The sequence below is a fragment of the Populus nigra genome, chromosome 13, assembly GCF_951802175.1.
Source record: "Populus nigra chromosome 13, ddPopNigr1.1, whole genome shotgun sequence".
NCBI classification, from domain to species: domain Eukaryota; kingdom Viridiplantae; phylum Streptophyta; class Magnoliopsida; order Malpighiales; family Salicaceae; genus Populus; species Populus nigra.
The window spans coordinates 1,898,341-1,911,953 of NC_084864.1; the positions used below are offsets into that span (position 1 = coordinate 1,898,341).

The following is a 13,613-nucleotide window of genomic DNA, read 5'->3' on the forward strand; positions in this document are numbered from 1 at the left end:
CACAAAATTACGTGGGATCTATACACAGTAAACTGTGTTTTTTTGTTAACTAAACAGATTGCATCTGCGTTTTAAACAAAACACAGATGCAACCTTGTTAACAAACATACCCTAAATCTAATCCAAAATATATATTTATATTATATAAATAAAAAAAATTATCTTAAAATATTTTTAATAAAAAATATTTTAAAAAATAACCCCCGTCTATTTTATTTTCAAACATACTCTTCATCATAAAAATTTTATAAAGAACTTATTTCACAATTAATTTAATTGAGTTGATATTTTTATTTAACTTATCATCTATACCTTATGTAGAAATCTTGTAAAGAACTCATTTTACTATCAAGATCATGTTGACTTGTCATCTATATTTTATTTAATTTTATCTATTATACTTTTTATTTGAGAATCTTTTTATTCTTATCTAATCTTTGTTTTTACATATTCCAATTAGAAGAATAATTTGTTTGTATAATTTTTCAATAATAATTCTAGAACTAATAATGATCGGGAAATTAACCTACGAATCCCTTGCTTCATATAAATGATAAAATAAATTTTATTTTATAGATTATATTCTCCTACTATTTTAAATATATATTTTTTAAATTATCACCCGTGGTATTTTTTTTAAATAACTTCATTAATTAATTTAGAATATTTTTACATGTTAGTATATTGTCTATCAATATTGTTTTTGAGATAAGAGAAATATGAACAAAATCAATATGATATGGATCAACCTTTCTTCTTGCATCAAGAACTTACCAATCTCCTCTTTATTTTTATTCGAAAGTTCTTCATGTGTTTTCACGTCTCTTCGAGACCCTGAAAAATACAAAAAATCATCACTATAAAAAGATAACGATAACCCCATCAGTAACTATTAGATGGGTAAGAATCTGATTCACACAGAAAGAAGTCTTGAACTTCAGAATCATCTTCAGCATTGGACAATCTTCCAAAGGTGGAATCAGCTTTTCTCTCTGATTCCTCGGAGTCTTTTTGCGCAGGACTGTCGAAGATTGATGCGGGATTCCTCTTGTTCGAGTCACCGTAAAGTGCATTGTGCCTGTAGTAGAGCTCCGATTCTTTTTTCCGAGATAGCAATGAAGAGCCTCACAGTCTCGAGCGACTGTTCATACTAGTTCTGAATAGGAGACACATCAATGTCCATCGTCACCATCGTATACAAAAGCAACAACGTTAACGGTAAGAAGAGAATATGCCAGATGCAATGTTTCCCTTTCCAAGATAATAGAAAGGGAGGCTGCAAATGGTAGAACAGAGGCGAATAAAGTATCCTTGCATGGTACGTTCTTCTTGAGCAAGAACACGAGCAAAATCACCAATAATGGTATCACAAAGGCCATATAAGAGCCGAGCTGAAAATTAATATAATAGTTCTGCGCATAAAATCATGCAGTGGAGTTTCAAGGACAGCAAAAGGTTACAAATTAAGAGTTCAAAAGACTCACTTATTAGTCAAGAACACTCTTGTTTCCAAAACCTGGATTTATGATGACTTGATCGTGACTTGGTATTACCTGAACCAGTATTGGCATGCAAGACTACAGCCAGAAATCAGTTGACAGGTCTTTAATCTCATCCTAGAGGTCGCAAACTCCCTGTTGCGAGAGAAATTGTAGTAATTATTGATGAATATTGTAATAAAAAATAAATTAGAAAGGATATAAAATTTAATTTACTTCGACAGCGTATCTATATTTTTATTACATCTTCGTTCCACTTTGCTTCACTGGATGCACTATAAGCTACAAACTACAACAATCTCTTAAATAATATATAATGGGAACAACAATGGTAAGTTGATGCCAAATACATCATACTAGTATATTAACCCATGCTCCGTAACAAATCAATACCAATTTTTTTAAAATATAAAAAAATATATTAAGAGTACAGAGAATGCATTAAACATCTCGAGTCTTACATCTATATTAGATTTAAGTGCCTTGAGTCTAATAGACTTGCCAAATCTAAGTAACTTAGATTTGATAGCCTTGCCAGACACACCAAACCCAAGCACCTGGGCTAGCAACCATGCTAGGTCTGTCCCTAGGTCTGGCACCAAACATGGTTGCTAGAGCTAGGTCTGTCCCTAGGTCTGGCACCAAACATGGTTGCTAGAGCCAAGGCGTTTGAGTAAGTAGCTTAGGTCTGGTATTTTTTTGGGCTTGGCCTGACATGGGTCAATTTGAAAAAATTTTAAAAAAATATTTGAAATTTTAATATTTCATATGAAAATATTAAAAAACAATCTATGTGAATATAAATTAAGACTATTTCAAAAGGTTTTTTTTATCTTACATTGAAAAAATATAACTTTTTTCTTGTGAACATAAAGAGAGAGTATGTGTGTGTGTGTGTATATATATATATATTAATGGACTTCAAATCTTATATTGAAAATATAAAATATTTTTTTAGTATTTATACAATAAACTTAGATATGGGTTAATAACTAACTGAAAAAAATAAAAAAAAGGGGTCTCTGACTAGGGGAAAAACACATTTGAAAAAAAAAATTTATATCGAGTTCTGCTGGGTCATCCGGGTCTCGGGTTGACCCACCGTGTCGAGTCGGGTTTCATAACTATGCTTAAAACAATAAAAAATGAGCTTGAGAGCATTAATTATAACTTATGCCGTTCTTCTCTAGTTCAATAAAACCAATTAATTGATTCTTAAAATTTCAAAATATAGATTTAAGTTTGCTTTTGCATTGTTATTTTTGAATATTTTTTAATTTTATTTTTGACTCAGGCGCCTGGGTCTGACAATCATGCCAAACGCATGCGTCTTTTTTTGAGTGCTAGACCCAAGGCGCTTTGGTCTGGCAACCATGCTAGATCCAAGGCATTTTTGCCAGACCAAGACGCGAGCCAATTGATCACCGACGACAACCCAATCACTATCTATTTACATGCGACACATCATGTGAAAGAGGGCATCGTTGCACATTTAATGAGACAACGAATGATCAAATTTGGCCACCGAGAAGTATCACACACCTTTCTTTAATGGCGCGGATGCCACCCTTTTACTGAGGAAGAAAAAGAAAATCAAAGAAACATTTTGTGAAAAGATAAAAAATTAAAAGTGAAACTACTATTACAATTCACAATAAAAAGATCTCTTAATCTATATTGATTTTTTCACACCATTTAATTTTGGTTATAATGAAGCTACATAGTACTACGAGGACATTTCAAGAGTTCAAAGAAGTCACAGTGCAGCCATGCTATTGCATCGCAAATTAAAACACAGACTGCACAAACACCATAAGCATCCGGAAAGAGGAAATCTTAGGCAGTTGATAGTGCTGGAGGCTGCAGCACCAGCACCAGCACCAGCACCAGCACCAGCACGCACCTTCCTTTTCAACAACATATCCATCGCGTAGCTTTTGGCTGCACACAGTTCTTCCCTCTATAAAATATGATGGTACCTCTGAACATGGTTCTTCCCTCCACTCAATCTGGCATGGCCAAATTTGCAAGAAGATTTGCAAATGACCTTTACAGTTTCGTGCTTCTTTCAGTGCGCATATGCATATTAAGAAGGACACCTCCAAATAATCCTCTTCTGCCATCTTTTTCGTGAAAAAACCGCTGCTCACCAGTCAATCCATGTGGTTTGACCTCAGGACCCTGCATTTTAGGAAATTCATGCCGCTTGAGTCTTTCAATCACTCTGTCTTCCTTAATTTTGGCCTGTGATTGATCCTCACATTCGCTCCTCAATTCTTTTCCATTACATATGCTAGTAATAGAAACATTGATTCCTTCATCTTTTTTGGATGATGCTTTGTTCTTTTATCCTTTTTTTTTAAATATATTTACCATGGATATATCTTTCATATTTAATGACGCAACTCACATGCAAGTGATCACTCTCAGAAACTAAACCATCATGAAAAAGCTAAGTCTGTTTGAGATTGTAGTAGTGGTTGCGGTTTAAAGTACTTTTTACTTAGAAATATATTAAAATGATATTTTTTTTTATTTTTATAAAATTATTTTTGAGATCAGTGTATCAAAACGATATGAAAACATAAAAAAAAATAACTTTTAATAAAAAAATTTTAAAATTTAAAAACAATTAATTTGATCTACCCTTCTTGATTTTATGAGATAGATTTTTTTTTTTCTAAAAACAAGTTATTTAAACAAAAAAAATTCTACTTTTTAAAATTGAATCAAAAGATGTTTAGCTTGTAAGTGAGTGTTTGATATTTTTGTTTTAAAATGTATTAAAATATTTATTTTTCGTTTTTAATATTAGGATATAAAAACCATCAAACGGAAACATAATCTATGGGACCTTTTGATGGATGAACAATACCATCTACAAATTCAATTAAAAAATGGGATTGAGAATTTGATTATCGGATGAGTTCCAATTGGGTGGCAAAATTACAACAACTCTTAGTTTGATACTGATTTTAACTATACTCAATATTTAAGAGACCAAGAGGAGAGATTTATAGATAAGTTGTGATCATACGTGTAAATGTGCACTCTTCTTACCACGTGTTGACCCACCACTCGTTAAAAATAGGAAATCTTGACTTCCTCTTTTTATCAAGTCCAATCAATGTTTGCCACGTCACCTTTACCTCGCGTCCCCATTCTTATTAGCCTGAACTCGCACTTTCCTCTTTCTGTCTCTCCCCTCTGTGTGGCTTCCTGGAACTTTAGCCCTAAATCGATCTTTGCAATTTTTTTCAAGTAAGTAAAAATTCTTATCAAGGTTTTAATCTTTTATTAGTTTATTTATTCATATATTTTATTTTAATCTGGATTTTATATTAGTTCTTTAAAATGGGTTGTGAGTAATAAATAAAGAACTGATTTTTAATGGGATTGGAGTGTATATTATGGATTAAGAGTCTGTTTGGATTGTGGGGAATCAAGGGAGTGATAAAGTTTTAATCCTTTTTATGGAAGTTTAGATTTTATTTTTTTAATTTCTATCATTTTCTTACTTGTTGTAATTATTGTTTTTTATTTGGATATTGGTGGCAATTAGAATTGTGGGTTTAGGGTTTTAATGTGCTTGAATATGAGTTTTGTTTGGTCGCTGAGAAAATGAGCGGAAAAGGGAGAAAAATGTTTTGGTTGTGAGAAAAGTTCACCAGTAAGCAGAAGTTTGAGAGTATCAATTTTTTGTTTCTTTTAATGATTGACTGGTCTTGAGTGTTCATTAGTGTGTTTTAATGTTCTGTTCCTTGTTTTTTTGTGTGGAAAATTTCAATTTCAATACATATGCAAATAGTAAGGAAACTATTTGCATATGTATTGAAAGTTCTGTGAGGATACTGAAAGAAGAATAAAGAGAGAGCAATTTCTTGGGAATAATCTCGTTTTAAGCCTTTCTCATTAAGGTTGAAAAATAACTAATTGACAAATACAGGTGCCAACTAACTCAGTCTAGTGAGCATTGTAATAGGTTTGGCATTGAATCCTTAGCTGTACTATAGAATTTCACTAATTGATTTAGGCAAAGTGTTGATCCTGTTGTGACGATTAATTGATACGGGTAATACGTGTATGCTCTATTATGGAAACTTTGTGATTTTAATGCATGAATAGTTGCAATACATGGTCTAGATCTGTTTTTCTTTGCAAATAGAGCTGATCCGATTCGTTGGTGTAAAGATTCAAAGTCTGTACGAACCAGTCTTACAATGAATCGATTTTGGCCACTGCTACTATTTTCGTAGCTTATTCTTAGGTAATAAACTAGAATTTTGCTTGTTTTAGTTAAATTTTATAGGAATTGTGTCATAAACAGGTACGTTTTGTTTTTCTATGACTAAACAAGCTTTGCTTTTATTTTTATCTCTTAGTTCTTCGTAGGGCGCAACTTTGCTTCTTCCTTGGTTCCTAAAACCGCTGTTTGCTAATATAGTGATGAGTCCGTAGACTATAAAGGAGCTACATGATGATGTGGTTACTATATATGCAGAATGCCTTTTGAGGCTGCCTTAGCCCTGCCTACTTCTATTGTCTGTCTTACCATATCTCCAACCATAATCTTTGAACATATTGCTGGAGTCTATCTTGCAAATAGAATAAAAGAGACCTTATTTGTAAGAGACAAGCAATTAGTAACAAGCAAAAAGCGTAATTTTTTCAATAGTGGCAGGGGGTGCCAAGACAATTTCAAAACCCACTTTTGCTCATAGATTGGCCCGACTGTTCATCCTTCCAAGTCATTTGTTTTCTTTTTAACTCTATGACTACATGAGCAAAAATAATGGTTTAGGAAAGAATAATGTTGGAGTTATGAATGTGAAGCAATTAAATGTAACAATGTCAGAGCTAAGTTTGTTTAGTTTTGAAGAACTAGAGGTGCCCATTTATAGATCAAATTCAATTAAATATTACTATACTTAGCAAATTCTAACTAAATTAGCCAAGAATAAGCTATAAAAATTGACATCAATGAACAAAATTGATTCCTTATAAGACTATTTCATAACCTTTTTGACACATTCTACCAGACAACTCAGCCCAACTCTCTCTTTGCGAAGAAAAATGCATATACACCAGGTAATGCATGTATGCATGCATTACAGCTGTGAAAGAGTCCACAGCATGTATGCGTGACTCAATTGGTACGACTAAGGCTAACACTTACTAGACAAAGGCCATGTGGGTTTTGTTATGAGGAAAGATTGTTAGGCCTTGTTGTTTTATGCCATCTGTGCAATCCCTTTGTTTACCTGGCTCAAAAGAATTGCTAGAGTTTTTAAGTATTCAGTTCATTAAGAACATTATGGCTTAGAGACTGGACCCTCATCCTTTTCATCTCTATTCAAATATATGGCCTTTAATAGCATGTTTTAGCTAATAAGATGTCGTGTGGGCATGAAAGTCATTGAAATTGTTGATGTTGTTTTTGCAGTGGACTTCATCGTGGATAATGATGCTAATGGTGATATAGCTGGAAATGTGGCCGTGGACATTGCTAGGGCTAGAGATGAAAACGAAATCGTTGAAAATTCTGTTGAAGGAGAATTTGAACAGTATGATCATAAAATGGATAAAGAGTCTTTGGCTATAGATATGATCCCAGATGCAGTTCCAGCTATGTCAATGGTTGCTGCAGATGAGCCATACATGGGACAGGAGTTTGATTCTGAAGCATCTGCGCATGCATTTTACAATGCTTATGCCACACGCATAGGATTTGTCATCCGTGTAAGCAAACTTTCTCGATCAAGACGTGATGGATCTGCTATTGGCCGAGCGCTTGTTTGCAATAAAGAGGGCTTCAGAATGCCTGACAAGCGTGAAAAGATTGTAAGACAAAGGGCAGAAACAAGGGTTGGTTGCAGGGCAATGATTTTGGTGAGAAAAGTAAGTTCTGGAAAATGGGTGGTTACAAAGTTTGTGAAGGAGCATACTCATTCCTTGACACCCGGAAAAGCTCGAAGGGATTGCATTTATGATCAATACCCGGTTAGTTCTTGCGCCATTATCATTAAGTTAATATCAGCTGATTGAGTTTTGACATCATAAAGTAATAAATTCAAAGAGTGAAATGATCAAGTTATTTACTGGGATCCAAAAACTTGATAATGAGGTCCTTAAGCATTAAATTAATATCAGTTTAGGAACTTAAGAACCTATGGACCTATATTTTTGCTTTCAATTGGTCCAAAGAACTAGGCAACTAAGAGTTATGCATTCTTTTTGAGATGCTATTAAATTTTGGATGCAATATTTTAATGTTAATAAGCTGTGCTTGTACGCATCTCGAAGGCTGAAAAATCTCTATGATGTACATGTAATGGCCTTCCACTGGTTTATTTTTGTTGCTGTTACAACCAGTGTTTTTTCTTTCCTTTTCTTTTGCAGAATGAACACGATAAGATTAGGGAATTATCACAGCAGCTGGCCTTGGAGAAAAAGAGAGCTGCGACCTATAAAAGGCACCTGGAATTGATTTTTGAGCAGATTGAGGAACATAACGAGAGTCTATCAAAGAAGATCCAACATATAGTACACAGTGTGAGGGGCATGGAAAACAAACCACAGCAGAGTCAGACATAGTTCCAGCATTATTTGTTCCAGAGCACACAGTTCATAATGGTATACAGAATGCTGCTGGTTGTAAAGCATACTCTTCCTCTTGGCTTAGATACCAGATGCTGACCTTGTTCTAGCGTTTAGTTTTAGGTGTCTAGTTAGTTTATTAAACCATGTGAAGATGTTTGGTTCATTTGACATTCATTTGAATACATTGTATAACTGTGCTCCTCTTTCTGGAGCACATGGTGAGCAGGAGAAATAGAGAGTTCTTGTACAGTTCTTCTGGTCCATGTTTGTCAGAGGATTAGCCAAAAGATAAAAAGTCCAGTTCATAGAGAGCATAGGCGTTGCCATGGTAAGCTGAAAATAAAACCCTGTTTCCATTTTTTTTGGAAGCCCATTTGAGTCGTGTTCTGTGTATAGCATATGGATGATTTTTGGTTTTGCTATTTATAGTTGTTGAATATCATTATCGTTAAATCCATTGTATTGAGGGTTCATATTCTTCTTTATGGTCTAAGAATTATGTTTCAAGGTTCTGAATCCTTGTTGAGCCAAAATAAAAAATAAAAAATAAAAAAAATAAAATTCTAACATAAGTTTTGTAGATCACGTATATATGAATTCCACTTTGTGGGACTCATTGAAATTATATTATAAATCATTATTATTGTTTTTACATCAACAAATTACAAAACCAATGAATTTGAAAAGATAAAAAATTCAGTCATAAAAAAATATTAAAGGGATAAAAAAAATATGTTCATTGCAATCCACAGTATAACAATTTAATAAATTGTTATTTGGAAGTAATGGATTGTTGTTTGGAAATATAACAGTGATTGCGGTTTAAAATACTTTTCATTTAAGAATATATTAAAATAATATTTTTTTTAATTTTTAAAATTTATTTTTAATAACACTACATCAAAATAATTTAAAAATATAAAAAAATATTTTTCAACTTTTTTTAAAAAATATAATTTCAATCATATTTCTAAAAACTGTATAAATATAGTTGTTGAATGTTTTCAGCAAGAGGCTTAGGTTTCAGCTGATGGCCATGATGGTTAAGACTAGAACGTTGTTATTATTATTATTATTATTATTATAATAGAAAACACTAATCCATGTAGGAGATTTATTGTACAAAAATGCATTGTGGATCCCATTTGTGTATTCACTGCCCACAAATGTTTTTCATCCTTTTTATTTTCACCTTTCGAGGATCAAATTAATATAACCCGTCTATAATAACTTTTATTTTTTCAATACTCTTTTAAAATATATTTCTCTTGAAAAAATATAAAATTAATATATTTTTTTAGTAATTTTAAATGATTTTGATGTGATAATATTAAAAATAAAAATTTTAAAAATATTATTTCATTTTAGTGCTTTTAAAAAACCTACATCACCATGCCATACACGCAATCAAACCGAAATAAATTTTCTCTTCAAATCATTTTCTTCCAAACTGCTATACATCTAATAGCATCACTCAAAAACCTAAAAAAAAAACAACATATTGGAAGGTTTTAAAAAATTATAATTAATATTGGGAAATTCCACCAAACTACAGGGATTGAAATGGAATATATCTGAATCTATAGGAGCTAAAGTATAGTTTGCGCTTAAAAAAACCACAAAGAACAGGAACAAACCCTACTGTCAGTCTTCCTGCAGTTACTGACCGTTATCTTCATCTCCCAGCTCCCAGCCTCTCATTCTCGGTCGCCACAGGTAAAGCTCCAAACTTTGCAACCCCTTGTAACAAATTCTGCATCCCCCTCCCCTCACGCACAGAGAGAGAATTATCTATTGTAATATGAACACAACCCTTCACATGAACTTGTAAGTCAAGGCAAAACATAGCATAAAGTTTTGATCTTTTTATGAAATTCACAGGTTCCCTTTTGATATTTTGTTCAGAAAATGAAGAGAATGATAGCACTAGGATTTGAAGGTTCTGCAAACAAGATAGGAGTTGGGGTTGTTACATTAGATGGGACAATTTTATCAAACCCAAGACATACTTATATAACCCCACCTGGTCAAGGTTTTTTGCCAAGAGAAACAGCCCAGCATCATTTGCAGCATGTTTTACCACTTGTTAAGTCTGCTTTAGAGACCGCAAAGATAACCCCAGATGAAATCGATTGCCTTTGTTACACTAAAGGTCCTGGTATGGGAGCACCTTTACAAGTGTCTGCTGTTGTTATTAGAGTTCTTTCACAGTTGTGGAAGAAACCAATTGTTGCTGTTAATCATTGTGTTGCTCATATTGAGATGGGTAGGATTGTTACTGGGGCGGATGATCCTGTTGTTTTGTATGTTAGTGGTGGGAATACTCAGGTTATTGCTTACAGTGAAGGACGGTATCGGATTTTTGGTGAGACTATTGATATTGCTGTTGGGAATTGTTTGGATCGGTTCGCCAGAGTTTTGCAGCTGTCTAATGACCCTGCTCCTGGATATAACATTGAGCAGGTATATTGATATTAGTGAGTTCTTTGAGATTTCTGTTTGAGGGTTTGTTACTTCCATTTTGTTTTTGGTTTCATTAAAGTTTTGCTTGGCTTTATTTGTTTTATTCCTATTCTGATTAATCCTTGTGTGCATTGAACTGATAAAAAAATAACCCTGATTACAAGTTTTATGTTTCGTTGAAGTCCTTTTTTTTCTGGTCAAGTCATAATTCTTGTTCTTGTACTTTCATCAACAATTTAAATAAACATACAAGTTTGAAGCCCTGGTTGTGAATGCATAAATAATAGGAAAACTGGTGGCTCATCTATGTTGTAGTTATGTTTCTTGAATTCAAGCTTGATAGTCATATTGCACTCTTTGTAGCTTTCATGTTCACATAATATGAAGCAATTAAAACATTATCAAGAGGATATTGGAATTCATCTTTCATGGCTTTAGTTTTCGAACAATTAAACCTGTCATTTTATTTTTATTTATCGGCTTATTATTCTTCCTTCTTCCCCTGTTTTAGTGGAATTCATATCTCAAGTTTAGTAGCTCTCTACCAGGGTTTATAAAATGCCTTTTGATACTAGTGGACCTAAAGTTCAGAATACTAATGAGCTAATTTTCATGCTCAGTACTTGAATTATTTTGTGAAGTGCTTCAATAGTTACTTACATAATGTTGTTGTAACCAGCTTGCTAAGAAAGGAGAGCAATTTATAGATCTTCCTTATGTTGTCAAAGGGATGGATGTTTCTTTTAGTGGAATATTGAGCTTTATTGAAGCCACCACAGAGGAGAAGCTTAAAAATAACGAGTGCACTCCTGCAGACTTGTGCTATTCCCTCCAGGTAGACCATGCTAGCTGTTAGTAATATGTCTTTGAGTGGAAGAATCTGAATCATTCTTATCCTTTTTTTTTTATCATGTCACAAGTTGCCGAAGTACATATATCTTGTCTTAATGTATTAGCTCGTCATCTTCTAAAATTGTTTAGGAAACAGTGTTTGCTATGCTTGTGGAGATCACAGAACGGGCAATGGCACATTGTGATAAGAAAGATATTCTTATTGTTGGCGGTGTGGGTTGCAATGAGCGCTTGCAAGAGATGATGAGAATAATGTGTGCTGAGCGGGGTGGAATGCTATATGCAACTGATGATAGGTATTGCATTGACAACGGAGCAATGATTGCATATACTGGTCTCCTTGCTTTTGCTTATGGTGAAACAACTCCACTAGAGGAATCAACTTTCACCCAGAGGTTCCGAACTGACGAAGTGCATGCAATTTGGAGAGACAAAAAAGAGCTGGCTAGCGTGACTGGTATTGACGAACCTGGAGACAAAATTGAAGAAAACCAAGGTATGCCTTTTTTGGTCAGATCAAAAGATGACTTCATGCTTTTTTTTCCCTTCAAATTGTTCGATACAGTATACCATTAAAAGTAAAAGGTGACTTACAGAAGTGTGCTACTTTTTAGTAAGATGCATACACTAAGACCAGATCGTTTACTTTGATTGCACTCTGCTCGGTTATTGGGACTTTTCATGCCCAGGGAGATATGTTTTATGGGTGGAAAATATTTTATTGATTAATTGGCTTGATATGCCTTCCAACTTGGTGCTTAAAAGTATGAACTGGGACATTTTTATACTATCTAGAAAAGATCTAATTTCTTGCAGGTTCATTTGCTTATGGACTTCTATGTTTTAGTTACTGGAGATTGATACCCGAGTAAAACAGTGTAGAAGTGAAAGGAATATAAAGAAGCTAGATGTTAAAGCCAAGCTTACCGATTGACTGTCTATTAGGTAGCTGGTTGATGCAAGGAAGTTGATTGGGCTTCTATCTGATTCATGAGTCACCATGTTATGATAACAATTTTTTGGTGGCCTTTGTATTCATCATTTATTTACACAAGGAATGATGCTTCAATCTTTAAGAGAGTGATTCAGGCTCCGGGTCTGTTTTGATGGTGGTTCCCGGTAGCTTCAGCCATTGTGTTTGTTTGTATGGAAAACAAAAAAGGAAGCTGAGGGAATGGAGTAAATTGTGGGTGGTAACTTGAAACAAAACTCCGTTTTGTGGTTCTCAGCTTCCTTAGAGTATACCATGTATAGGTTTTGGTCTTCTGGCCTCTCTTTCTGCTATTCACACATTCCAGATCTTACATCTTTGTGCATCTTACCTTATTTTACACAACATATTGATATCATGTAAGCATCATATATACCGCTAGTTCTACCGCTAGTCTTTTGACCTAAGTGTTCTTGTGTATACAGGTTGAATTACCTGATGTAACTTCGGAGATCGAGTCCAATACTCACCCACTGAATAGGCTCTTTATGGAGAGTGGAAATCATTGCAATGTCTATCTAGGTAAATTTTCAAGTAATCTATCAAAAGATAATTGGTGACCATACCACGGGCGTTGCTTGCCAATCTTGCAGATTATACTGTGTTACAAAATTTCGCTGGAGTTATTCATGTCCCTGTGTGAGATTGTTGTGTGCACCTTTTCTTTTGCCTGGATGATATCTCTATCGAAGAGTTCATATTGTTATCATATGAATATAGTTTTTCCATTCTAGAAAGATTATGTTGCTGATGAAAGAATGCAGCTCCATGAGTGTAGTGGATGAATGTGACTCAAAAGCTGCAGGGAGCTGTGATTATGTTCCCTGATTATTTTAGCATCTGAGGGTTGTCTATGATACCAATCTCCTCTCCTGTCCTATGCTCCAAATCCATACCAGTGGGAGCAAATTAACCGAATTATACGGAATATTTGTAAAAACCGATATGAAATTAACCGAACCGAATGCTTTTATGAACTTTCCTGGATAACTAGAGAAAGACCTAGGTTATAGATCGAGAGGGTCAACACGAGTTGACCTGAGTCATTATATGGATAAAAATAATTATTGTTATAATTTTAAAACTTAACTTGAAAGTTGACTTGATACAATATTCAGGTCATGAGTTGAGACTTGAGAGGATCAACTTGGCTAATCCAAAATGTTTTAAAATTATTTTTTCAAAAAAATCAATGGGTTTTTGACATG

At 33.9% G+C, this 13,613-nt stretch overlaps 2 protein-coding genes across 4 annotated transcripts; both read left to right on the forward strand.

The window, feature by feature from the left end:
* Positions 1 to 4,616: 4,616 nt before the first annotated feature.
* LOC133670870 (protein FAR-RED ELONGATED HYPOCOTYL 3) lies at positions 4,617 to 8,556 on the forward strand. Its single transcript, XM_062091460.1, has 3 exons — positions 4,617 to 4,760; positions 6,943 to 7,499; positions 7,899 to 8,556. Coding segments are annotated over exons 1-3 (753 nt in total). The 5' UTR covers positions 4,617 to 4,759; the 3' UTR covers positions 8,094 to 8,556.
* Positions 8,557 to 9,687: 1,131 nt separating this feature from the next.
* On the forward strand, positions 9,688 to 13,142 carry LOC133671576 (uncharacterized). Of its 3 annotated transcripts, none has more exons than XM_062092359.1 (5): positions 9,688 to 9,815; positions 10,005 to 10,562; positions 11,242 to 11,397; positions 11,544 to 11,910; positions 12,831 to 13,142. In XM_062092359.1, exons 2-5 carry the CDS (start codon positions 10,008 to 10,010, stop codon positions 12,833 to 12,835), a joined length of 1,083 nt encoding a protein of 360 aa, XP_061948343.1. In that variant the 5' UTR covers positions 9,688 to 9,815; positions 10,005 to 10,007; the 3' UTR covers positions 12,836 to 13,142. The 3 variants fall into 3 exon arrangements, with proteins under 3 accessions (XP_061948343.1, XP_061948344.1, XP_061948345.1); XM_062092360.1 differs by having other exon boundaries at positions 9,695 to 9,815; positions 9,981 to 10,562; XM_062092361.1 differs by having other exon boundaries at positions 9,797 to 9,926.
* The last annotated feature ends 471 nt before the right edge of the window (positions 13,143 to 13,613 follow it).

Coding starts and splice junctions, on each gene's coding strand:
- LOC133670870 (XM_062091460.1), top strand. Junction 7,500..7,898: donor GCATTTATGATCAATACCCG/GTTAGTTCTTGC, acceptor TTTCTTTTGCAG/AATGAACACGATAAGATTAG.
- LOC133671576 (XM_062092359.1), top strand. CDS start 10,008: ATGAAGAGAATGATAGCACTAGGATTTGAAGGTTCTGCAAACAAGATA. Junction 10,563..11,241: donor CTGGATATAACATTGAGCAG/GTATATTGATAT, acceptor TGTTGTAACCAG/CTTGCTAAGAAAGGAGAGCA. Junction 11,398..11,543: donor ACTTGTGCTATTCCCTCCAG/GTAGACCATGCT, acceptor AAAATTGTTTAG/GAAACAGTGTTTGCTATGCT.